Below are 27,699 nucleotides of genomic sequence, written 5' to 3'. Positions count from 1 at the left end.
TCATTCTGAAGCCAGATCTGTGCCCCCCTTAGACCTTTTATATCTTATTATGCTACAATTAGCAGTAAAATCTTAGAGATCTGCTGGTGTAAACTCCAGCTGAACTGTGACTGCAGAAAAATCAGTGTTCAGTAAGAATTTCCTACATCTTACAGATACACAGAGATGGCAATGATTTCTACTGTGAGGCTTTCACTACACAGTTAAGCTGTATGAGTACCACACAGTGCTGAGCACTGCCTGGACATGAGCAGCCATGCCAGAAAACCCTGCCAGAGCTCCTGCATTGTTCCTGGTGGCAGCAGAACCTGACAGTGCTGGTGGGTCTGAGGAGCATCCCATGGCTCCCTGTGCTGCAGCCTTCTCACCGGTGTAAGCAGCTTTCCTGGGGATCTAGGAAATTTATTTTGAGAATGTATGAGAAATTGTGAGATGCTTCTTGAAGACTCTCAGGGCTCTGTTATGCTTCTTACTGCATAATTAGGAGGAAGGCTGGGAATTGCTTTAACTGTAACTCAGGAGAACCTATCAGCACAGGTCTTACTGACCTTATATAACCTCAAGCAGAAGTGAAGACACTGAAAAAAATTCCCTATCACATATAAGAGTGATTTCTCCACCCTCACTGAATGGTATCACTACTCTCTTAACTGGAGCTACTCAGCATTTTGAAGCAGTCCAGTGATAACCCTTTTTTCTTCCTCCTCCAAATGTAATCCTTTGTTCATACTTTCAGACTTGGGGGAAATGATTCTTTGTGTTCCACTGAACTTTGGTTACTTTTAAGAATAGTTTGATCACTAATTTATCTCAACGAAGTGGAAAGTCAAGAAAGAGCTTGCCGTGAGCTCATGCCCATCACCTGGAGTGTGAACATACAGGTGCTAATACACATGAACTGGCTCCTCATGGTAAAACTCTTCCACCTCCAAAACAAACACATGCATTCACAGACTTAAAAGTCTAGCATAGCAAAACCCACATCCTCACCTTCAGTTTTACTAAACCAAGATTATCTCTAAAATGAAAGAAAGAATCCTCCTTTTTCCCATTTAACTAATAGGAGCTAGGGAAAAAATGTAGGAGAGGATTTTTGTGAAAGTCATGGTTTTGGATAGAGTGTGAGGTGCCTGAGGTCAGCAACCTGGGTTCATCTTACAGAGGGCTACACAGCAAAGCTTGCACAAGGCCAAGTCACCAGGGCTTTTCTCTGAACTACTTGCATATCCAGAAGCTAGGAGATCGTATGGCAAAATGAGTATGTCAAGAAGCTGGGGGAGAAAATATGAGATAGTTAATAAAAAGATTGGGAACTGGGCTGAGAGAAAGGGAAAACAAAAGAAAAACAGTTTCTTGGCAAAGGACTTGCTAGAAGGACAAGCCTCACAACTGTGAGAAGCATAATGACCTTCTGCTTGTTTCTTTTCAGTCAGGGAAATGGGACTAGGCTCACATTCATCATTTAACCAGAACTGCAGTACAGAATAAACCTGACTGAAACATACTTCCTTTTTTTTTTTTTTTCCCTTAGCCAGAGCAACTCTGCAAGGCTAATGATGGGGCCAAAGAGACTCATTCTGACAGAAGACAACCTGAAGCAATGAAAAGCTGGGTATTTTGAAAACACTGACATGTATGAAATACAACAGAATACTGGAGAGTAGAAAAAAGAAAGGGAAAACAGAACCACATCAGACTTAATCATGTCCCCTACTCTTTAATTAAAGTAAGACTTAACAATTTTATTTAAGATTACCAAATTCTCAGAGGAAATGCATTTCTCTCTATGTACTGCTACAAGACAACAGTTAACTTGGAAGAAGAAAACATAGTATACAATGCTACATCCATCCATCCATCCATCCAGAAAGGTAGACCTCTCTCTTCAAAGAAAATGTCTAGATACATTGCTTGTCTACTAAATGGAAATACCAAATGCTATTAGGGTTTGCACTTTCAGTGTGGAAGTGGCTGGCCTATAAACACGATTTCAACAGCTTCTCTATTAAACAACTCAGTTTAATTAATCTTCAGTCATTAACCATTAATTTAAAATGCCACTTACAAAATCTTAATTTTGCACATTATCAGCTGGTTCAGAAATAGCTATCTATAAGCAGAAGTGCAATGATCTTCTTCTCTCTTTCTTGGAGCCTTATAGTGAACCTTAAAGTCAATTCTGGCTTCTTAATTAACCACACACACATATTAGCATTTAAAATCAAATGGTGTTTTGTTAAAAAAAATTGCACAGAGAAAAGTTAATATACACATCATTCTGCTGCTGGTTAAAGAGGCAAGTATGAGGTTTTGGTCAAATTACATCCTGCATAAAACAGAATTTAGCATCTCTTGCTCACACTAGGAAATACACTATGGCAGGAACACATGCAAGGCCATATGATTTCATTCCAGCTGCATGGACGATCTCACTTTGTCTTTATTTGTACATTTAAGAGGCTGACAACACCATCTGCATTTGACTATATCCTCTGCTATGGTCTCATCTTCCGAGTAACAGACCTGGCTTTCTCTTCAGGGACCTATCTTTTGCATTTGCATCCAAATGGCTGAAAGAATGGGACATTACCAGTAAATATGCAGAATTAACGGAAAATAATTCCATAGAATAATATATCACATAAGAAAAGACAGGGCTGGAGGGAAAAACCCCAACCCAAACCTGAATGCTTAACACAGCTGCCAAAACTCAGGCTCCCCAGCATCTGCAGCAGGACACTCACAAGGGAGTTGTGGGAGTGCAGTATATAAAATTTTACACATCTGTCAATAAGTGAGGTGATCCAAATGCAAGCCCTAGCAGGCAGGATGCACGCAGGCAGATTTGTGACTATTCCTGACAGAATTTATTTCTGCTGAAGAATGCATGGCCTCAAACAAGCATGCACACATTACATGGCAGCAGCAGCAGTTTGACAACTTCCTTCTCCTTAGACACGCTCCAAAGTGCTCAGGGTCACCTGAGTTCCATGAAATCTGGGTTTTCATGAGAAGTGAATGATAGGGCTTGGGTGCCAAAGTTGGAAAACTTGGATGAGGAGTTCCTGGGAAAAAGCAGAGCGAACTCTAAACATTAAGTAATTTTGCTTGAATGCTACCCAGAGATTTTAATTTTTTTCCCCATATAGGCGGGAAATAAACCCAAGGCTTGTTTAAACACATCTCCTCAGGCAGTCCAGTTACCCAACATTTCCCCTAATTGGCACAGTGAGTATGCAGCATCCATGCACCCTTTCCAAGGAAGAAAACTGCCAATAATATCAGGAGCAAAATACACAATACAAGTCTAATTCCAGTAGCACAGCCTACCACTGGAACTGGTGGCCAAAGGGCTTTCTGGACTACCCTGCTCCCATGAGCAGGACAGCTCTACTGAGAGCCCCCAGAAACCACAGAACCTCCGCTGTACTGCCAATGCCACTCTGAATTTAACTGCTGTCAGAAATTTATCAGCCAGGACAGACAGTAAGTTGCCCAACACTAAGTTTTCAGTTTTAACATTATGGGAAGCAGTGACCAGATGGCAGCCAAAGGTTCAGAAGGCCCTGTGGTATGTTTCAGAAAGAATAAATTCCAGAGGAATCAGAGGAGAGTCTCGGGATGTAGCGTAGTACAGGACAAAGGAAAAGCACAGATGATTTTAGGATACCAAGCAGAAAAGGCTCTATAGTAAGAGAGACTACATACCTTGCTTGTACTTGTCACACTTTGTAAATCAAAATATTCCAATGCATGACCATATTTCTCTTTCCACAGCAATGCAAGGTAGAGTGGCAAAGGGCACATAGATATTACATAGCCTCATTCAATTTCCACCTTGCCTTCATGATATCCATCTCAAAGAATAATCTTCCCTGAGTAAAGGACCATCTATTCCTAGAGCAGTGGATTGTTTTTATGCTAGTCACTGGGGAAAGGTGTTGTAAATGGACGCATGATGAGCAATGCCCACAGTGCTCTGAACTGAGAACAAGAAAACTTCAGCTTCTGGCCCATGAACACACATAGCCAAGTGCCACACCCGGGCAACCTCAGCTCATCCTTTCTCACCAAATCCTTTTCTATGCAGCTCAGGATTCCTATGGCTTTGGATTGAGCAGGATGGGAGTGGCCCATACCTGCCCAAAAGACAAGCGTTTAGTCTTTTAGTGATAAATGCTCTTTTATCTAGATTTCAAAACTCTGGACCCTTTTAGACCCTCCTCTCAAGCTTACACATTGCTTACATTTGGCACTTGGTTCCTCAGGACATGTACAGCAATTTCTTCCTTTGATCCTTTAGAGGGAGAGCCAGACTGCTCAGCATCTCTCTCCCTCTTGCCTCAGGCCAGCTCTGAGAGTGAGCTGTGAGTGACACAGAGGTATGGGTTTCATTTTCCCATTTTCAACTTTGCATGTTGCTAGACTGAGAATTCTGAAAACTGTAAGTTGCCATAAGGGAACATTCACCCTGAAACAAGGAAGATCTATTTTTCAATTAATTAATTAACATTATAGAAATTAAGATTTTCCACACTGGGTCCCCAAACAGCATCTCCAAAATTAAAAAAAAAAAAAGCTGGATCTGACTTTGGGGTTTTGGACTTTACTTCTGTATAATAAAAGAGTGCTGGTTTTTATTGTTTTTTTTTTTAACTGTAACAAGATACAGCTCTGTATCTATTCTTGCTAAACAAAGGAAAACTGTATTCATTTTTGTCAGACCAGCACTTTGAAATTCCCCAAGATAAGCCACATAAATAAGTGAAGAATTATACTTGGCAATGAGTTTGGCATCAGACTTTAATGTTTCATAGTTCTGGGCTGAGAAAATAAGTTGAGCAAAGTCTCTAGAACCTTTCCAGAGATGTACTTGGGGTGTTTGGATATACTTGACAGCACCATCTTCACGAGAAGGAAGAAGACGAAATTGTTTATTCGAAATGTGAGAAAGGGTTTCACCGTGTGACATGCCTGACATTTAAGTGATAATACTGTTGTGCATCTGCTCTTTTGGCTTTGGTCTGACACCTAGGCTCTGCCACGGTGCAACTTAGCACTGTCATGGCACAGCCTTGATGACTAAACTCGGAGATGTGACTTACCACCCATTTCAGGAACATATGGGCCACAGATCACTCAGCCTCTGCCGCAGGCTCGGAAACGCACAGCGTCTCAGGCAAAGACCCTATAAGTTCCCCAGCTGCACGTGGTGGCTGTGCAGGGTGCACCGTCCTTAGGGATGCCATTTGCATTACAGAAAATTGTGGCTAATTAGAAATAAACAGAAAAATGCTTGATTTACAAAGAAATGTGAGATTTTGCCAGCTAATTTTTTTCCACTCTAACTTAACATTCGCAGAATACACTGATCATGCCAATGCTTTTAATATATCCATTAATAAGGACAATTTACATTTATATAGCACCTCTCTTAGTTAAGAATTCCAAAGCTTTCAGCAAAATATACACAAAAAATTACTTCTATTTCACTGAATATAGTCATCGTTGGAATGAAAATCAACAATTGTGAAGCAGTGCAGGAGAACATTACACAACAGTTGTAAATAAGACACAAAGCAAAGCCCCCAAAAACCCAAAGCAAAAAGCCCCTGAGATGCCAGATGCAAGTGGAGGTAAATGGGACGTTAGTGCACAAACAGTGATGTGAAGCAGATCTGTGTGTGCTCTGAGGAGCAATGTTGGAGGCAGCAAACATACTTCATCATTACAGCAACAGAGCCCATACATGTGCAGCCTGTTGCTTTCCTGCATGATGAGGGACATTCTCAGCTTAAACTGTGAATCTATGGTGAAGAACGAACCAGGAATATGCGAAGGATTCTGGTGATGAGAAAAGGGAAAGCGCATGCAAAATGTGAACAGCTCTTTTCTGTCCACTAAGTTTCATACTTTACAAATGGCCTCCCATTTTTAAAAGAAATTAATTATGCTAATACATTATTCTGCAAAAATAACATAAAATAAAAATCAACTTCTTGTTTCAAACGATGAGTTTTAATTCTGAATCATAATGATACATAACTGGAGTTCTCAGAACGAACTGAAGTAATCTATTCTCTCTCTGTTCAAATCCTCCTTCTATTCTTAACCCCATTTACTTTAGTCACCGATCAAGTCTCCATGCACTACACTACAACTTGAGAGTCACATGTGGGAGAAAAAAACATCCATCTGAAGTAAAATTAATAGCAAAACTTGGAGAGAAAGCATGCATGTGCTAGCAAGAGCAAAGCATAAGAGTTTACGTGACCAATCCGTTGATAAATGTTCAGCCCCACAAACACAGAATAACTGTGGCTTGGCTTATAAGTATCCATTGTAACCCTTTCCCATCATTTTGAGGCAGACAAGGTAGTTTTCATACTTGACCCTTGGAAGCAGATTGTTTTCTTAATTAACGCATTATCCAGGGATTTTTCTTTCTATGTCTCTTTCTCCTTTCAATACTTTCCCTCTAGCACAGAAAGATTTCCTTGCCTGAAGTTGACACTTTATTCAACAACTGTTGGCTGAGACCTCACGACCCACTGCATAAATTCACATAGAATTATTCATGTTTGGCACATTTCTGCTGGTGAATAACAACACCATTTTGTCTCTCAGACAAAGAAAAGAAAGATTTAAAAAAAGAACAAAGGCAGCCTAATAAGAATCTCACATTTCCTATTTTTTTTCCTAATCTGGTTACAAGCCTGAGAAATGCAACAAAGCAAAGTTGTGGACTGTTGGTCTTTCAGTACAGATGGAACAGCCTCCCAGTGTGACTTCTGATCATGGGCCTTCAAAGTTACCTTCTATGAGGTAACTTTTCCTGCCCACTCAATGTTTTGGTTTTAGTTTTTCCAACTGAGTTATCGTGTTATCGTGCAATTACAGCTAAATCCACACTGAAATCCAGGATCCCAATACCAAATCGAAACTTGGTTGAGACTTCAATCTTGTCCCCATAGCAAGTCAAGAGTTCATTCAGTGTAGTCAAAACCACAATACAATCAACCCACTAGAAGGCAGAATGAAAGACTTGAACATTTCTTTTTTCTGCATGGAAAGACAATCTATAGGCCTCCTTTCAAAACTGATGATATATTTAAAAGGTAAAGCTATAAAATCCTGTTAAAACTGAAATTACAAAGCAACTTTTATAACAATGACTTAGTCTAGCTGAGTTACACATGTGTGTGTTCATATTTGGAGGATGCACACACCTGAATTTAGACACCTTCCACTGGGAATTCTCAGATGTTGGTTTATTGAGTTAGCACAAACTCATTTTCTGATCCCTTTACTGCATGCAACTTTTGTTTGACTTCAGTTACAATTACCTAAAGACTTTTCTAGTAAAGTGAAATCCACTAGCTGGTAAAAAGCTGGGATCACTACCTCTTTTTTATGTAGTAGGGGAGGAGTTAATGATATGAAAGAAAAAAAAGCCATGTCATTATGATTGGAAAGAATTTTACCATACTGTATTTAGGTGAGAAAGAGAGAGATACTTGGCCCATTCCCTGCTATGAACTTAGATTTATGTCAGAAGTGTTTTATTATATTTATAAGTATTTATAACAATGACTCAGTATACGTTTTTAAAGTACTATGATGCCACAAACTGGAAACACTCCTATATCTATGCTGACATATTTCTCCAAAATTAACGAGTGTAGTATTACATGGCACAGATTGAGGCTATGGGGAGACACTACGGATTGTAACATGAACTCAAAGCATGCACAGCTCCCAAAGTCCCCCATGTCTGTCCTCTGCCAGCTCTTCCTTTCACACAGACTTGCCCACACACTCGTACTTTGGTTTGAAAAAGCCAACATTGATATACTAATGCCACAAATGAAGTCTCATGTTCTTTTAGCCCCAAATTCCAGAAGCAACCATTTTTAAAATCGTCATAATGGTGGTTACTTCATCAACTGAAACTAATTTTTGTTTCCCCTTTAACCCAGGAAAAAACTTGACCAGCTTTCTTTAATGCTGGAAGCTTGACAGTAAGGATTAAAAATTGTTCTTTCTTTCCCACTTAGTTATTGGAAAGGCTGTGAAAGGCAATCAGTCTTGTGAAGCCACACTTCACAGTCTGCATAAAAATGCCATGATTCTCAGTCCTCTCCCCAAACTAATTGAAAGTGTGTAATATCACACAGCTGGGAAAATCTAAACCATAAACATATACAATATATCATGCTATCACACAAAACCTGTTACTAATAGACACTTGATGATCTACAGGATTGAAAGGGATCTGAAAGCTGAGATTATTTTTGCTACAGGATAAGAACTTTTCCCAATTGAAAGAGGGAAAAACACTCTTTCAGCAGTGCAGGAATTGGACTGCAGTCAGTTCATTCATTCTGTTTGTGAAATATAGACTTTTCTTTAATGATTTCTGTTTGACTGCTGTCTTGCTCAGATGCTCTGGGGTTAGTGCTACAGCAAATCTTGCTTTTGGTAAGAGGAAATTCATGGCTTTCTAGTCAGTAAATTCAGGGGTTTCGGCCACCAGAACAGTCCAATGTCTGACCCCCTGCCTAGGCCCAGGCTCCCTCCCAACCAAGCTATCATTTTTTGTAATGCCAGGTGGCAATATTACCTGTCACCAGAAGTCTGTGGGTAGTGCTGCTTGTTTATTTTTGCATACAGTCCTTCCAAGTGCTCCCTCTCCAATGGTGCTGAGGAAGAATCCCGCAGATAAACAAAGGTTTCTCCTACTGCTGGTGATGAGGGTCTGTAGATGCTTCCTGGGGGATAAGCCTCTCGGAAGTGGTTTACTCTGGCATAGTTTGGATCCACCTCATCATCATCAATGTCAGGTCCTCCAGGACCAGCAGAATAATCACTCAGGCCTCTCAGTTGCTTTTGCCGCAATTCCTGATGCTTTGCACCAATCCTAACAACAAAAAGCAAAGAACAAATACACAATGGGATCTACTTCAACAGTAACCATCACACAAACTTGAAACACCAACCCTGAACACAACCATCTAGAGCTTTCAGTACACTGTGAAACTGCCAGGTAAAACACAGTGGTGCATGCAGCTATCTTGCTCTATCTCTGGCAATCACCTTTGTAACCGAGCTTGGTCACCACTCTGATGAAAAAAAATTAATGCTGAATATAGTGTGGCTTTTCACAAGTGCGGATGCATGAACACATTCCGTTTAATTCTACACTTACCTTCCACATTGCAGTTGCATATACCCAACCCAGTCCTGAAACTTTTTATCAAAATTAGCCAGTAAAATTGTTACTGACCCCTGGTTACTTGACCCACCAAGATTCTCCTAAATACATTAACTTGTGAAAAGTGCATTAAATGTGAACGTAAATGGAGAGATGGCACATTTGTCTCAAATCAAAGGACCACAATTAATCTGCTGAAGATTTAATATTTAAAAATTTTTATTTTGGCTAAATAAATGTGAAATTCACACCTTATTATATAGGGGATAGGGAAAGTAAAACAGCAAAGAATTAATAGAAATTTGACAGAAATGAATGGGTACATATAAGTGAATTAAAGACTGCTACTGGCAGTATTCCTCTGTGATAAAGCCTTAAGTGGTATTACAAAATGCTGCTGCTAATCAGGGCCATTGTGTAATCTCTTTGGAATAGTAAAACATATTCAGGTAAATTTCAAGCTAAGATGATATTCAATGATTCAACATTCCTGCTGGAGAAAAAATGTACAGCAGGACTGTGAGCTCTTCTGTTAACTGCTCAGCTACTCTTCAACAGAGTGTAATTAAGTGCAGTGAGACGGATCTGGCAGAATGCTGACCATGGTATGCAATAAATAGGATTTACAGAAAATAGAGGAGCATGGAAGAAGAAACAAGGAACAGAAGAAAGATACAGAGATGCAATGCCCGACAGAAGTCAACATTTGCTTTTGACTGTAACTATAAGCACAACAGCAGTGTAGAAAGAACAGTGTAATTTGCACCACAGGATAAAAGTGAAAAGCGTCTGGCAGACTTTGATATCCAAGTACGGCTTAATGGTCTCAGAACCCTGCATATTGGAAAACAAAGGTCTTCTGGAAAAAGTCTTTAAAAGGCATGGAGAAAAAGGCTCCCTAGAAAAACAATGAGCACACTGGGAGCTTCCATCTGACAGACAAGAACTACTGGGTGCAGAATGGGATTCACACTACTTATTTTGTTTCACTAGATTTGTATCATCAAAACAAATGCTAATACTTTGGAAATAATTTGTAGATAAAAAGGTTCACAAATAATTCTAATGAGAACAACAAGCCTTTCTACACATATACTTGAGTATATCAATGTGTACCACTAATACTTTCCATTAACTGTGCTAGGTGATGCTGGTTTTCAACACTTAAAATATAATCATACTTTACAGCAGGATGAGCCTTCTCAGATGATACAATTGTCAAGGGAATGGGTGCCCCCTATTCATTCTGCCTTCCCTCAGTGAAGCAGATGAACTTTCTCCTCTCTGGTACTCAATCCTGTGTGCCCCACCTTGGGTAGCATGTGCTTTGGTTGAGCTTTGGGCGCCTCAACATGAAAAGGACATCAAAGCGTTGTTTTATGTCCAGAGGAGGGAAACCAAGATGATGAAAGGCCTCGAGGGTGAGACTTAGGAGTGCAGCTGAGGTCACTCAGTTTGTTTAACCTGGGAAACTGTAGAGTGCTTCACCGTCAATTAGTGACCAAAAATCCCTAATCACAGAATTCAGTGCAGGAATATACAGAATGAGATACAAGTCCTATGGCACACATGGATACAGACACACACAGTAAACAGGCAGAAGCTACATTTCAAGGAATGGTTGTATCACATGTCAGTGCAGAAGGCATGGCACAGACCCGAGATGAGTCACAGCAATTTCTCAGAAAATGACGAGCCTTCATGTTCTTTGGACCAGTACATCACTGGTCCCCTAGGTATTTGAGACTGCTTTGAAAGCAAGAGTAGTGCAGCCAGCAGCATCACGCTAATCTTGCTTTCATGTCTGATAGAAAGAGTAATTTGTCCTGCTATCAATACTGGTATATTCTGCACAACAAAAGCTGGAATTAGGTCACCACAATTTTCTTTTGTTCCTGTGAATAAGCCTAGCTTCTTCAGCTTCTCCTTCTGAGCACAATCTTCAATTGCTGCCAGTATTATAAGTCAAATCTTCGCAAAAAAAATTATTTCCATTCTATATTATATGGACCAGTCAATACCTGGCTATGTGAAATTCTTTATGATCAATGTTTCATCCTTTCAATGCATCTATTACAATTTCATTAATATTTCTTGGTTTTTTTTTCACTCTTCCACACAAATCTATAAAATTTGCTCAGTGATCTCTTTTTCATTTCAATCCAAATGTTCAAATATAGGGAAGCAAACTATCAGATGGCTGTTTTTTCTTTCTTTCTATTTACCTGCCCTTTTATGCCTTCTCACATGTTTTTCACCTTTGAAATTTCTTGCATTTTTGTGAAGTTTTAAATTTCTACACTGTATTTCGGCATAATTTTTTCACACAGTTTTGAAGCAATCTTATCCACAGCACATACCAGTAGGTGCCCAGGAATTCTTTACTGAGTCAAAAAAAACCCAAAAAACAGTGCCGTTCCTTCCATAACTTCTTTAATGCTCTGCCAGCTCTGCTAAGCAGACCACTTCTCTGTAACCCACTCTAGTCATTCACCATTTCTACACCTGCCTTTGAAATTCTCCCTATCTGAAACAGCAAAATCTTTATTCCCCATCCCAACTCCCTCCCCTAAAACCAACCAACCAACCTAAAAAACCAAAATACTTTTAAATTAACACAACTGTAACTGTGAACAGCTCATTGAACAGTTACTACAAGACAGCCCCCAACTTGCAGCACTGGATGGGTCTGGTTAAACAACTGGTGTAAATTTGTGAAGAAAGATAAAATGCCCGTCAGCACTATGATGCTGGCAGTGAAACAAAAGCTGAGGAGAGGTACAGATCACCATCTCAACAATTTAGTGAGGCACTGAAGTTTCTACAAACTTCCTGGTGAGGGAAAGGGAAAAGAAAAATTCATACAGAATAAAGGGAAATTAACATATTTCCTTTTGAGTATCTCATATTAATTCTGCTTGTTCTCTTTGACCACCTGAACACTGTGCTCTTCACTTAAACCACTACACAACAGCACCAACTCCCCTTAGCTGTGTTTCTGTGAAAACAGAGCCTTGGCCCACAAGCAGCCAGGACAGGCAACAGAAGTGCCATATCAGGAAATGCCCTTTCTTTTTCTTTTCTTGTGACCCATCTTTTTCTCAATAGCATCCAAACATGTATCCTACTCTAGACTTTCCTTACAACAAATAGGTTGGACTCGATCTCAAAGGGCTTTTCCAACCTAGTTTATTCTGTGATTCTGTGAAATAATTTCAGAAAATATACAGTTTGATAAAAACATATATAACCTTAACAGAACTTCAGACAACTTTCTGAAAATATGTTGCATTTTTAGAAGTCAAATGAAGACAAAATCCATATACATACTGTACTTCTAGAAGCGGGACACAGTCTTCTGAAAACACTTCTGTATGCCTCATGTACTGTTCTGTAGACACCCCCAAAACTATAAATCAAGCTCATTTATGCTTCAAATACTCTTCCCATCTGACATATGTGCACCAATCGTACACGGTCAGTTCTCATCTAGTAACACATGAAAAGATACACACACCTAGAGCGCAGCAGCCAGGAAAGGGTTAACAGCCCAAACAGCTCCTTCCAGCTGCAGCTCAGACACACGATTGAGTTACTGTGGCTTAACAAGTTATTGTGTTTCTGCTGAGCTACTGTCAATGACCACATATGTATTCACCGCCTGTGACAAACACAATGTAAAACGCTTTAGCCTGACATCGGTGACAGAGACACTGACAGGCAAAAGCTGCATTAAAAGACTTCAGAATACACAGAGTGAAGCAGCTGCAGTAAGGGATGTGAACTACCTCAAGAAAACTCCAGAAGAGCTGAGCAGAAGTGACTTTTGGAGAAGACCCAGAAAGGCTTTTGGAAATGCAATGTGAGGGCTAGGAAAAGCTGTAAGAGATACTTCTCATCTCTTGGCCCAGCAGCTGGAAGCTGGGTGGGTGGGCTGTGAGTGGGCAACAAGAAAATGCTGAAGCTTCTAAGACTCTGTGAAAATGAAAATACAGGACTTAATGTTACCAATTCAGTAGTCCAAAGAAGGTCATTAAAAGCTGTGGAGCCCAAAGACGGCCTTCAATGGGAAATAAACAGCCAGACACCAGCTGCCGCCCGACCTGCCCAGCAGCAGCCCCAGCTCAAAATGAGCTTTGCACACTGAGGCACAGGCTAATGAGGGTCACTCTGCATCAGCTCGAGACTCGGACACTCATGTCCTCCTGACTCACGTCTCCCAGGCTGGAGACAGGGTGCCTGCTGCCCAACAGGAGACACAAGAAGCTACTCAGTGGCACTGACAGCTACTAGGTCTGAGCAGAGTGAAAAACCTGCACGTGGCAAGCTTGGCTCAGGAGAGACCATGGGTTCTCTTACTCAGAGACCTGCAAGACTGCATTTCACATCACAACAGCTGAATGTAGGGATAACCAATCAAAACAAGCCCGCAACAAAAAGCACCACATTTTCGGAGGTGTTTGAACTCCTCCTTAACTTGCACTCCCCATGAGCTCTGAGAAAATCCTGTTTCTTCTGACTTTCCAGTGAAGGAGTAAAAGTGATGTAACTTTTTAAATTTTTTTTTAGATTTACCATGCACTGACCACATACATAGTACGGAGCAGAGCACTAAGAATGACATGTTTTGAACCTCAAGGTGCATATCTAAGTAGTCAAACCCAGGACCCAAAAAGTATTTGCTAAGCAAAATAATTTATAAACAAAGGGACTTTGTTTCCACTTCAGATGAATTCAAGAAAATTTCTTATATGGTGGTGTAAAAGTAACAGGCTTTGTGGAAGCGTGAGCAGGTACATGAATGAGCAAGACACTGGCAAAGTCAATGAAACGTGGTCCTGGGGGAAAAGAACGAATAAAAAGCAGAAACAAAACATGTAACGGAAACCGGGCCATAGGTCTTTAGGATAATTTCTATTCCATTTGCAATAAGAGGAGCAGAATAGAAGTAGTGAATCAAGTGTGGACACCACCACTTTAAAGTATACCTAAATTTAAGAGGGCCTAGTCCTTAAAGTCTGAGATGATTGAAATGCCAAACATTCTACTCAGTTGTTCCTTGAGAACAGCAGAATAAAAATTACTTCATTGCTTTTTTCTCCACTCGTGACTCTCCCTGAGATCTACATACTCTAATGATTACTCAATTTACATCTGATTTACTATCTGCTTTTGTGTCTCATTTACTTAATTCATACATATATTGAGTAACGGGTTGTCTAGAGGCAAGCAGCCTATTTCTGCAGGAGGTCACTTAGATTTCCACTGGGTTTAATGTTTTAATTCCTTTTTAGCTGCTAGCAAAATATATTTTGGTAACTAAAATACTGTTTTTTCATTCATTTACATAACAGTGAAATGAATACATCCTTCCTTTAGATATTCATAAGCCATAATCACTGATGGGAACGGGTATATTTCAGTTGAGTATCAGAGGAGATAATTTCAGTACAGTGCTTGTAATTTTTTTAAATTTCATAATAATTTTACAGACAGACATGGTCTACAATGACATTAACAATCCTATTCAAACCTGCCTCTTTTATCAGGAGAACACTAATTTTTATTTTTTCAAACAACATCACCTAACAAAACTCTAGAGGCAGGCAAGTCCCATAGCTTAAAAATAAAATAAATTTTTAAAATCCCACCTCTTGCTAGAAAATTGAAGACATCTGATACACACTCACGAATAATCAAACAATATCTAATTTAGTATTATCTTTCAGGGTATTCTACTGGAGCCATATTTGTCAGAAACATCTCTCCTATAAGCTATGCAAGTCTTTCTTCATTCCAGCTCATTCTATTGTGCTGGATTTGAACATCTCCCCCATAATTAGTATCTGTAATTGCAAACAAGAATAGAAACAGTTTCAGAAATAAAGAAAGGCAAGCCACAAATTCAAGGGAGTTAGAGACTAACTCAGGGTAACAAGATACAGCTCTTGTAGCACCATTAAATGCCCCAATGATAAAAACCCACCAATCCATAAAATGTTGCCTGTTCCAGAAAACTACCACATGTCTGTAAAATACTGAACTGACCAAAGAAGCTGCCTTTGGAGGGTTGTGAGTAAAGAAAGGGAGGACAGAAAAACCTAAGGAGATAGAGCTATGCTGACTTTAAAATGTAAGATTAGGAGAAACTGAAGATGAAACATAGCCCTTTCATACCACAAAATGAGGAATGGGAGCTTTGGATAGACAAGACTGAGGTCTTAATGTTCTTCCATTTATTTCAGAGGTGACAAGGAGTGATTACCAGCTTACACAGGATCCTGCCCTCTAAAGAAAATCCTGGCTCTAATGAGGTCAGTGTGTTTTCTTCTGTCCTATGAACTTCAACAAGAATGTGATTTTTACCCGTGCTGTTAAATCAGAGAAAGTTTTTTCTGCCTGTCCACTTTAGTTGTACACTGGGTATGAAATGCAGCAGATTACAGAAAGCCAACTAGCAGAAAAGCTGAGTATTTTACAGTCCATAGTTTACAGCATTATATAATTTTCTTTACTCACAGCTACCCTGGAGTTATCATCCTGAAGTGACAATATCAGTAAAATATAGAGTGTAAGGAACCCTCATGAAGGTTATCCTGCTCAATCTCTTGCTGAAAACAAGGCTGACTGCACAGATCAGGTTTCTCAGTCTCCTGTCAATGGGATGTTCCTTGTTTTGTGACAATGGGGATTAGGGAGTGGAAACATTCCAGATTTGTCAAAATTACTTTGACATCTTTCACCTGAGATGTTCTGACACCTTTAAGAGCTCCCTCCTGCAAAATGGCCTTGAGTCTGCAGAGACTTTGCACCCCTTAGCTGCAGTTGCAAGGCCCAGCTTCCAGTGCTGATTTAAAGGAACTCTCAGGTTGCTGTCATTTGCACTTTGGTGTTAAAAAGATATGTAAGGTGCTGTGCATATCATACCTGAGTCCCTTTTGTGAGGATTAACTCATTCTGGAACAAACAGTCATGAAAAGAGAATTAAAATAACAATACTCTTGGAAAAGAAGACTTAATTTTGCGTAGACTTTAGACATTGGGATCTTAATGTCAGGAATGCACACAATACCAATTGCAGTCAAAGCCACATAGTCATCCCTCCAACCACTCCACCTGACACATCAAACTGTTTCAGAGAAGATCATCAGATAAACAGAGAATAAGTATAAAGTAACCACAGTACACCTGCAGAAAAGCTATGGGGAGACGGAGACATCCACCTATGAACTGAATTGCTGCCAGTGACTTACTCAGCTCCAGCAATTGCTGTAGCAGGTATCAATCAAAACCACTGAGGACTGGTAACACTGTCTTAAGAAAAATACCAGAGACATTGTAATCACCATGGGAAGGCACACAACATTGATCTGACACCTCATGAAAACCCAACAATCACAATTACATGCAGTAACACAACTCGGGATAGACCCAGGAAAACTGGCACCTACTGAGTCCCCGGGGCCACCTCTGTCAGGAAGGGCGTATTGGAACATCTCCCGAATAGGTACTTGCAGCTCCACCTCCTAGTGACACCTCATGAGTTCAAACAACCATCTCTGCAACTGCATAAACATTATGCCTTCATTTGAATGAAATCCTAGTAGTGGAAGGAACAAACCTAGCTTAATGTGATATGATATTCAATGCACATTTCTTTATTCTACACATGACACTGAACCTAGAACCTATTGAACAGAATTTCTCAGTACAGGAACACAGTCTCCATCTGTTAGTCTGGGATTCACAGGTTGCTTCTAATTAACATTCCTTGATTTGAAAGCAAAACTAAGCTTTGCCTGAGCAGTCAAAGCTTTAAGACTTTCAGGTATTTTGGTTTAAGATCACTATGGAGATTTACACATGCAAACAGATTTCCTGCCTGTCTATCCCCACGAGTTGCATTCTCATTTTTATGCTGTAGTAGCTAAGGGAGTCTGAGAAAAGGAATTCTGTGCTGTGGCACTGCTTCAAAGTGCATGTCAATGATTTATGATAGATTGTCATAAATCACAAATGGAAGGACAAGGAATGAAATGCTGCTTCCAAGTAATTCTTATGCTTTTATTGATTCCGAAGTGGGCAAGAGCTGACCTACATTCAGTACTGCATCAAAGAAATCCCTAGGCCAGGATCATCCATCTCCTAGAAAGCACTCTTTTTGCATGGCTGGCTTGTACCTGGGCCAGTTTCACTTCATTAGTTTGGCCTGTAAGTTTCTAGCAGCATTTCAGGTTTAAAGAACCAAAACAACCATGAAGTAATAAAACTCTGATATATACAGAAGTGAACCATGCATTGGCCCATTTAAGCCATTGTCCCTGAGCTGCTCTGACCTCTTAGGTGGACAGGTGGCACACCTTGTGAAAACGTGTCTCCAGATCACACCAGTGCCTCAACGATGAGCAAAACAAGGATGCTAAATGGCTTGGATGAGAATTTCATGCTTACATTTTGAGAGCACAGCTATGACATCTAGAAGTTCTATTTCTATCAGTGTGCAATGCCTGGAATCGCGCTGTGATAGCAAAAGACAAAGGCCAATTCCATGTGCCACTCTGTTATCAGTTCTTAATGTTCTTAACCTGGGACAATCTAGGACCAACTGTAGACCTAATGCTTAAAAACGTCCTCCAGCAGTAAAAAAAGCCACATGAAACAGCTCAGAAATTGCTATCTGGCTCTAAATGTTACAACAAAACCTGTGGAAGGTAGGTGAGATCCATCTACCTCAGCTACTCATAACCAAACTCAAACTCAATCTCAATCTCCATCTCATAACTCAATCTCCCAGTGTTCCATGGTAGGCTTTCATTACATGTTCTGGTATGCAGAGCAGCAGCAGATCTAAAATGAGAATCATTCAGAATCAATGGGTTGGGATTAATCTGTCCTCCTGTCCAGTGCAAGTGCTGCCACAGTAATAAACAGAAATCTGATAACTTCATACTGTCAGCACAAAATGAAACTATGACCTTGACCTGTGCAACAGCATCCAGTAATTTTTTCATAACTTCAACATACCATACTATATGGCTATGATCTAATAAGAATCTAAAAGTAATTAACTGGAATTTTTGAAAACTGAAGCCTTAATCAAATATGTATTCTTATCAGGGTTGCAAGCCAGCAATAAATTGGGACATTTAAAAAACTGGGATCCAATCCAATCCGTGATCTGATCAGGGTTCAATGGTTATAATAAATTGGGAGTATTAAAACTGGGATCACATCCAACACTTTATTTTGTCTAAACCACAGGACCTAGCTGTGCTGTAAAGTCAGGAATACTCAATGAATAGATTTACCATGTTGGATTAACCCTTAATAAATACTGATGCACAAGCTCAGGTGTCCCAAAAACATTTGGTTTAGCACAAAGCTTAATGGTGAGAATAGCAATTATGAACATTTCATCAGAGATCAATATGAACTTTAAACAGCTATAATAATGCTTTTAGACTTGGCAGGTGGAATGCACAGGAACAAAAGCTACATGGGGTCGCCAACAACGTGCACATGTATGAACGTGCGCTAAGATGCACTATGCATTTAAAAAAATCATACTTTGATTTTTGAACAGTCTGAATTTCAACTTTTGATTCAAAGCAATTTGGCTTTTCTACCATACTGCCATATAGCCATCTAGTCTCATTTTCATTTTGGTTTCCAGTAACATACAAACAGTTTGTAATTAAATATAATAAACCAAATGCTGACAGAAAGGGAATGAAGTTTCACTCCCAAGTACTCTCTCCTCTCTAAGTGGACTCTAAATGTTTTTATTTCTGTAAGTTGCATCCCTTCATGCAGGGATCTTGCAGCTGCAAAATTAAACCTCTGTTTGCCAAGTATCAAAAACATAGGTATTGATTTTTTAACAATGGCAACAGGCAACAAGCATCAGGGCTGAAAAGGAAAGAGAAACACTCTTCAGTTGCTGGCAGGTTTCTAAAAAGTAAAGAAAAGTCAGTCTTTAATATAAAAACTGAAACCATTTAGTTTTACCCCAATTTGAGATACAGTATAACTTAAGCATTCAGTTCATACATTGAGAAAGCAGAGGCCAGATATTCCTTCTGCTTCTCTAACACTCTACTCAAACCTCAATACTATTAAAAATTTTCCTCAATTAACTCCGATGAGGACTACAAAACCAAGACTGTTTTAACAAAACTACTCCCACAAAAATGTGCAGAGGATTATTTTTCACATGGAGTGCCTCCTCATTAACTAACTCTCATGCTACTTAAAAAAACCTTCTCATTTTTGACAGGGCGCTTCATTTTGTAAATTTTACTCTAATATCAAGTAAGCATTCAATTCTGTTGGAAGAGAGATTTAGGTCTCAGTAGGAAAATTGCAGTAAAATAATACTAAAGAAACAGGAAAAAATATTTTTCTTTCAATTGATAGTCACTTTATTTGCATTTAAAAGGCAAACAAATTATGCTGTGTAAAGCTCATGCATCTAATGTATTTATCTAGTTCATTTTACAATGACTTTCAAATGTTAGAAAATTAAAAGAACCCTAAATGAGTGGGAAAGAAATGGAGGAAGGGATGAAATCTTTTTCTGAGGGAATGAAAAGACAAGGCCTCTTCCCGTATTTAATAATGTAGCAAACATCCTATCGTTAAAATGATAAATTCTGAGTAATTTACACTGAACATACTAAAAATACAGATTTGAGTCAGCTTGATCAAAATAACCCTCAGATATAGCATTTGTTTCTTCCTTTTATGGGCAGATTCTCGACCTTTAGAGCACATGCCTGATTACAGCCAAACTCTTTGAAGCATGAACAAAACAATGAGTTTATTTAAAATAAGGCCTCAGTCCAATGAAGCATGTGACTTGTGTCAGGAAGGACAAACCACCACCTCAAAGAACTGTACCCCCAGTTAAGTCAATACTCCTGAACTGAGGCTCCTGTCTTCTCCCACTCAAAATTCACTGACATTGCATCACCTTGGCATAATGAAAACTGAAGGAGGTAAGGGGAGAAGAAGAAAATAATTTAAAGGAGGCACTGAATTCATATTCAATTGGACACAGATAAGGCTATTACTAAAGAAGGAATGCCTAACATCCAAAGTTCCTGTTCACTACTTGAAGCTTGCAGAAGTAGTGGTCGTATAATAAAGTATTGGCTTTGAAAATAAAGGAAGCCTGGGGCTGAGGTCTGGAATCAATTCTTAGCTTGACAGGGACTTTTTAGGAACCTGGACAAGCAGTTGCACTGCCTGCATGTCACATTCCTACCCAGAGGACACTTTTTTTTTCCTGTCAGATTTTCTGTCTTCCACCTCAACTGCAACTGCTTGAGGTCAGGCCCAAGCTTCCCTAACAGCAATGAACACAATGAGACCTTGATCTTGGTGGGGATTGCTAGGGAATACAAGCAGTTAAAAAAAAAATAAAAAAATCAGCATTTCAGTGCAGGATGTGGAGATGCTTCAGAGAACTGCAGCTACTGCAGCACAGTACTGCAAACTGAGACTGGGACAATGTGGAATGGAAATAGAAATTACTAGGCTAGCAAAATAGTAAATTTATTTTCATTTTCTGAGGTTCAAATCTGAAATTTGGCAGCCCATAAAAAGAGTTGCCAGGGAAATTTATGCTGAGGACCAAAGTGCAAGCAAATCCTGTCCTTTTGGGAATCATCTGCATTATAGAGCGAGCACTGAATACTCTGTCTGCATACGCCCACTAGTTCTAACACATTCTGGATGTGCCAGACTTGTTGCACATGCACTGTTCAATTCCTTCTCTGTGCAAGCAGGAAATCCAACCTGTTCCAGGCATGATGGGCTTACACTCATGCAGCACACCTACCTAAGAGCTGATGTTTCCCATCAGAACCAGAGTCACTGAGCTTGTACTGCACAGCCCATAACTGTGCACTGAACGCATCGGACATTTTTGCATGTTTAAAGCTTGTCAAAATTTCTGTAAGAAGGCTGCAGTCTTTACAGAAAGCCTATCCCTGGGATTTTGTGAAATATTGTTGTGCCTATCCAATACCAATCAAAAAACTCTGCAAAACGATGAGAGACAGCCTAGTCCTGTAAACTGAAATTACACTTCCTACCAAAAAATATTTCTCAGCTGAGATCTTGGAACAGTATTCTGCTTTTTGGAGAGATGCCAAGCATATATTGCATGCAAAACCAACACCCAAAACCAGGCGAGTTCCACAGCTGCTAAGATGCTGAAAAGCACTTGATCATTAATCCTGTCACACCCAGCCCAAAAAATCAACTACTCTAACCTCTTCCACTAGTGTCCAAAATGGACAACATGGCCTTTGGAAAAAAGAAAACAAACAGTCAGATGAAAAATCATAGTATCTTTTAATCAGGTAGGCAGTCAGCATTTAAGAAAACTGTTTAAGCAAAAAATCAGACTTTAGGATTGTAATAATTGAACTGAGGATCTGAACAAGAATTAGTTATACAGCTAATCTTGGAAAAGTAAAATTAGATATGCATTTTAGTTATTCTAGAAAGGCTAAATGTTAGAAAAGCAATTTTAGCCTGTTCAAGCTGTTAAATACAGGATTTGATCACAGGTATCAGGGGACAAAACTTGCTGTATTTCTCTAGTATTTTCTACTATTATATCCCCTGTAGTTTTAACATACGCTCATTTCACTCAACAAGAACAGGTCTGAAAATATGAATGTGTTCTACTAAGCTTCAGTTTTATAAATACGAGGCCAAGTATGCAGGATTGCAGCTAGTGAAGTCATAGGAGCAGATGATCTATGGTGTGAATGTGCCACAAGGTTTTCTTTGCCAATATGTGCATTAAAATCTTGGACTTGAATTACATTACAGAATTACTAAATCTTGGGACAGAGCTATAAACCTTGTCTTTACTGTCTTACTGAGCATCATCATTAGGTGAACAGTCAACAACTAAGCAAAAGGACTGATCTACATTCAAGTCAGGTAATGTTTCCTTAGTGATTTTAATCAATTTCCCAAACAGTTTTTACACATATAGGAAAAGCAGCTTCTTCATATAATTTTTCTCTAACAAAAAGAGCCTCTTCTATCTTATGACCAGCTCAAGAAGGGTTCAATAGTAAGCCTGTAGGTTGTCTTATGTGGACAAACACACAGCCATACTCTTACTTCATTTAGAAAGTTGAAGCAAATTGCTTGTTTTTACAGCATGTGTTGCATTCCTTTGAGGATAACATAGGGAAAATTTCATCACTATTTTTATGTGATTTAAAAAAAAAAAATTAATTTGAATCCCCCAGAGATCTAAGATATACTACCTGATACAAAAGTGTGATATTCCTATTCTTGTGCCTTACAGAAGAAGAATCAAATAAGTGAGTTAAAAATATCACCTTGGTTCATCCACTTCTCAACACACCTGCTGTTCTCCATTTCAGTCACAAACTCTTCCAGGTCAAAACTGAAATCATTACTAGAGAAACCAGGATGATGAAGACATTGAGCTGCCAGTTTCTAATGCAGCCGTACCAAGTTACTGTCAATCAGTAACTGTAATTAAAAAAAAGCACACAACGCTAAAGAAATATTAAGAACAATTATCTCGTGTCCAATTGGAACGCTAGACCTCTAGACAGAAGGGTTCATTCCTTCCAGCCTGCCAACATTTTAGTAAATGACACTGGCCCTTTAACAGATGGGATACATGCTTCTTAGCTTGCCAGGATCCTAATAAAAGACACTGGCTTCTTTAAAATGAAGGACACATACCTCTCAAATTGCCAGTATCCAAATTGGGAGTCAGCAGTTTAATATAAAGGCACTCATCAATCTGGCAAAATCAAGGACACGGCACAGAAATTTTAAAACAAATGGTACAAAGTTTCTCCTGACACTACTTAACTTAGATGAACTAAATACTTAAGCACTGGCTAAGCATATCCACTAGCAGTGCTGTCGTAACTAGATACCTTGCTAGCTTTTAAAATAGTAAAAATTAGCAGCAGACTTCAAGGGTTTGGATTGACTTTTTTCCCCAATCAAACCCATTAGCTACCATTTATAGGGCTGACCATGCACTGCATGACTCAAATGAAAGCAGGGTGTCTTCTCCCTGGGCACTAACCAGTACCACAGAGGTTGACCCGTGTGGAAACACTGCACAAAAGGATCCACATCTGCTTCCATTCCTTCTCCCAGGAGCAGGATGCTCCAGTGAAGGGAAGAGACTTCTGAAAAGTTTTCTGCTTGCCCTGACAAAATGTATTACTACAACTTGTAAAGTTTTACAGCATCTGCAGACACTTCTTGAGAGTCAGCAACTATGGTCTCTTTAACTTTTCTGATAGAAGCCATCAGAGGGAAACAAAGACCTTTTTCAGGACACAAAGTACTTCTGGATGAGTTGGGGAAAGGGAAAGTGGAGTTTTCTGAACATTGTTGACACTGACAAAAGGTTTCTGGTTTCTGAAGAATAGACATGGAGAAAAGCAGAAAACTGTAAAATCTCATAATCTGTAAAGATAAGGAATTCACTAAGACTGGGCACAGAAAAGTGTATTTTATGAACAGGACACACTCCCAGGTCTTACTTCAGAAATACAGCAATTCCAGGCAGGCACTCAGCCAGCTTCTTGCCTTGCCCCTCTTGCCCAACCCACTGCTGGTAGACTCCTGCCTCTGCAGACTGATTTTAACCATCTAAACCTGCTTTCTTTCAGGTTTCCTCCGCATATTCAACATTTGTTGCATACATATTTCTGCAACATGTGGCTTACCAGCAAACACTGTCTAGAAAAGTACAAAAACTACTATGTGATGGCACAGCCAGCTGAAGCCAAAGAGATCTGAAGTGCTGTAAAACAATGGCAAAAACTTTTGAGAGGAGGAGAGGAGGGAGGAGGTTCTTGCTGTAGAGAAGCAGAGGAGAAAGTTACTACTAAGTCAGCTGGCCTTGGGAATGGGCAGAGGTGAAATAGGTTTTGAAGGAACTGATCTTCATCAGTTAAAGCAGAAGTTGGGATTTGAATGTGACAGTGAAGTTCATGGAAATTGCAGGAGAACAAGCTCCTGTCACACAGCAGCTCTGACTCGGCCAGGACTAGCCTAATGCTCTGGCTTTGCTGGACCTGACTGCAGTGGGCATTGTCTGGACAATGGGACAGGCTGGCTGGCTGCTCCTTCAGGAAACCCCTTGCTCTGAAGTTTTTCACTTGATGAACAAAGATGCTGCTGCCATTTACTCACCTTTCACGCTCATCTTTCATTTTCTCCAGCTCCTCCTCTTTAAGCACGCCTTGCTTTGGAGTCCCCTTCTGATCTGCCTTCCCACTTTTATCTTCTTTCTTCTTTCCAAATCTGTTAAGATATCAAAGGAGTCATGTGGAAATAATTACAGAAGAAAAAACAGTACTTATCTATCATAAACCACAGAAATTTTAGGCAATCAAAACACTAAGTTTATATCTTAGTGACTCATAAATTTCCCACATTGCAAGATATGTTATCAGTATTACCTGGGCCATATGCAAGAGGAAGGACTGGTTACAAATTGATTTGGACCCTGTACTTTTGAAAGTTATTGCTTGAAACTTAGTTGAAAAGCCCCATCAAAGCTGAAGTGCAGGGCATTGCAAAGCTGAAATATTAAAATGGCACATTTTAAAGTGGCTGAAGGCTCCTCTTGCCACACAACAGCTCTCTGAAAGTCAGCTGCAGTGGCTGTGGTGTCAGCCCCCAGACTGGGCCACTGTTTTGCTCTTACCAGTAACTACTGTCTCTCATCCATGATGTTGTAATTTTAGGATTTGTTCTTTACTGTCCTTTGTCTTTAAATGAGGATGCAATCAGAAAGAATAAAATCTTGCTTTGCTCCAAGAGTACAAACCTAGAAAGTTCATAAGAGCTCTTTTATAAACTTCTGGGGTTTTCTTTCTGCCTAGTAATATACTATCATGTAATATTTATGCTGTGAAAGTCCTCCAGAGGCCCCAGTGGGTTTGGGGCTTGCACTGTTGTTTTATACACTGTACAAATATGCATAACAAGTCTCCTTTACCCAGCCTATAAAAGGTGGCTGAACCGGGGAGTTACATTTAATTTCTTGTGGAGTTAGATAGAATACTGGGGTCAAATACACTCATGAATTATGGACCAAACAAAAAGTTAAAAAACCTTCCCTCCTCTGCAGGAATTTAAAATTCTCAGTTCCACAAGTAAATGATCAACCTGTGTCTTCCCCTGCAAATTAATGTGTCCTTGTATGCACGACAACAATGTAAAGAAAAGTAATTACTTCTTGATTAAATATAGTACATTGCAAACTAATTACTCTGACTCAAAACTGCAAACTCTTCTGTGAAAGTCTGCAGCATTGGCCCCGTGATCTTTCTTACACCCTTCTTATTTTTCATGTCAGCCCAAACTGCCTCAAGTGGAACAGCTGAACTACTGTGACTATACTTAAGCTGTAAATCATTGACTTTATGTTTCTCCACAGAAAAAGCAGAAATTTTGCAAACAGTTGGGCTCATAAGATAATGATCCAAATTTTTTGTGAATTTAATTAATAATTCTTAGCTTGTAGTCAAATGAAGTTCCTAGGAACTCTGCAGCAAGTTTTCCAGACAATAAGAATTTGGTTGGAAAGGGAATGATGGATGTGAGAGACAGACACATAGCATGTGGTACTAATAAAAAGGGCAAATACTACAGTTAGTAACATGAGATGCTTTATAGTGCCTCTGTCATAGAATGTGCTGGGGAGCAGAGAGACTCCATGTTTTTTTCTTTTTTCCTATGCATCACCATAGAGATAGATGATGTCTTGCATTCTTTGAGGGATCCTTTGCTTAAAATATACACACACCTTGTCTACAAACAATCTTCAGTTCTTTTTTCATGGTCCCTACTCATTTCAGTGCTTCCAGAAATACAGAATATACTTTCTACGCTTTTCCTTTTTCTGAGTGTAGAGCAGCACACTGATTTCACTGCTTCTTTTTGAGTTCCAGCAGTTCCAAGGGAATGGAGTCACTCACCTCATCAGAAGGTGGTGGTGGCAGTGAAGGCAGCAGTCAGGAAACATGAGAGAGACAGAGGTTGTACATAGAGTGAGGAGAAACAAAATAAGCTGGGTGCACAGGTATGAAATTACCCAGGTAAAAAAGAAAAGCCAAATGAAACTCTGCATATATTACTCTCTACAGAGATGCCAGGCAGCCAAACAAGAAATCACCTGGATATGAGCACCAGCAGGCTGCTCCTGAAACACGCCTGCTTTCTGACACTTGCCCATGCTGGGAAGGTCTCATGGCAGGTTTCTCAGGAGGCCATATCACCACTTGCATCTTGGTCATAATCCAGCTCTGGTACTTTGTTTATATTCAAGCTGCCTGCTTTTCTCTCACAGTTTCAATTATAGGTTTGTGGAGTTTCATATTCGACTATAGCACGTATTGATTTTGAAAACATTATTCTTGGGCATTTTGTATTGCTGCAGGGAGTTGAAGTTGGATATGTTGCATACTCAAGAGAAATGTAAAAAAAAAAAGTCTTTAACACGCGTCCCTTTCAAGTCTAGATATTATTTCTTGCTTACTGGAGAAATACATTTTAAATAAAATAAAATGACAATTTTGATTGCAATAACTGCCAACATGACAAGCCTTATAAAAACAGTGCCGTTTGCTGGTAGAGCTGCTCTTGCCATAAATTTGGCAAGTTTCAGTGTTATTATAAACTGGGAATAATGAGTTGGTCTTGATGAAAACAACTTTTGTTGTTGTGCTGCACTGAAGGCAGTGTGGCCAGCAGGTTGAGGGAGGTGATTTTGCCCTTACACTCCACTCTCGTGGGACCCCATCCTGAGTGCTGCATCCAGCTCTGGGGGCCTCCAACATACAAAAGGATGTGGAGCTGTTGGAGTCAGTCCAGAGGAAGCAACAAAGATGGTCAGAGGGCTGAAACACCTCTCCTATCAAGAAAGGCTGAGAGAGCTGGGGTTGTTCAGCCTGGAGAAGAGAAGGTTCTAGGGAGACCTTATTGAACCTTCCAGTACCTAAAGGGGGCTACAAAAGAGATGGACAGGGACTTTTGCCACGGGCAAGGAGTGATAGCACAACGGGGAAATGGCTTCAAAGTGAAAAGGGGTAGGTTTAGATTAGATATTAGGAAGAAATTGCTCACTGAGTATGCTGAGGAACTGGAACAGGTTGCCCAGGGAAACTGGAGTTGCTGCAGGTGTTCAAGGCCAGGTTGGATGGGGCTTTGAGTAACCTGGGACAGTGCAAAGTGTCCCTGCCTATGGCAGGGCAAAACTGGTGATCTTTAAGGTCCCTTCCACCCAAACCATTATATGATTCTATGACTATTTCTTTGTAATTTTTTGCTTCAGATAGGATTTGTACAGGCTTACAATTTTGACTTGTTATACTAAGTATGCAGCATATAGCTCAAGGCTAGGGAAATATTCAGACGTAGGTTTTTTTTATTTTTTTTGGCCTGTTCTG

At 39.7% G+C, this 27,699-nt stretch overlaps 1 protein-coding gene across 6 annotated transcripts in view; it reads right to left on the bottom strand.

The window, feature by feature from the left end:
• PARD3B (par-3 family cell polarity regulator beta) overlaps positions 1-27,699 on the bottom strand; it is a 533,875-nt gene that overhangs the window by 70,423 nt on the left and 435,753 nt on the right. For all 6 annotated transcript variants that reach the window (XM_068196079.1, XM_068196075.1, XM_068196077.1 and 3 more), the window contains 2 exons: positions 24,437-24,547; positions 8,624-8,920 (listed from right to left, as the gene is read on the bottom strand). In XM_068196079.1, the coding sequence (XP_068052180.1) occupies positions 8,624-8,920; positions 24,437-24,547 (408 nt within the window). The remainder of the gene's footprint in view (positions 1-8,623; positions 8,921-24,436; positions 24,548-27,699) is intronic.

The sequence above is a fragment of the Anomalospiza imberbis genome, chromosome 7, assembly GCF_031753505.1.
Source record: "Anomalospiza imberbis isolate Cuckoo-Finch-1a 21T00152 chromosome 7, ASM3175350v1, whole genome shotgun sequence".
Classification (NCBI taxonomy): domain Eukaryota; kingdom Metazoa; phylum Chordata; class Aves; order Passeriformes; family Viduidae; genus Anomalospiza; species Anomalospiza imberbis.
This window is presented reverse-complemented; position numbering and strand designations above follow the sequence as displayed.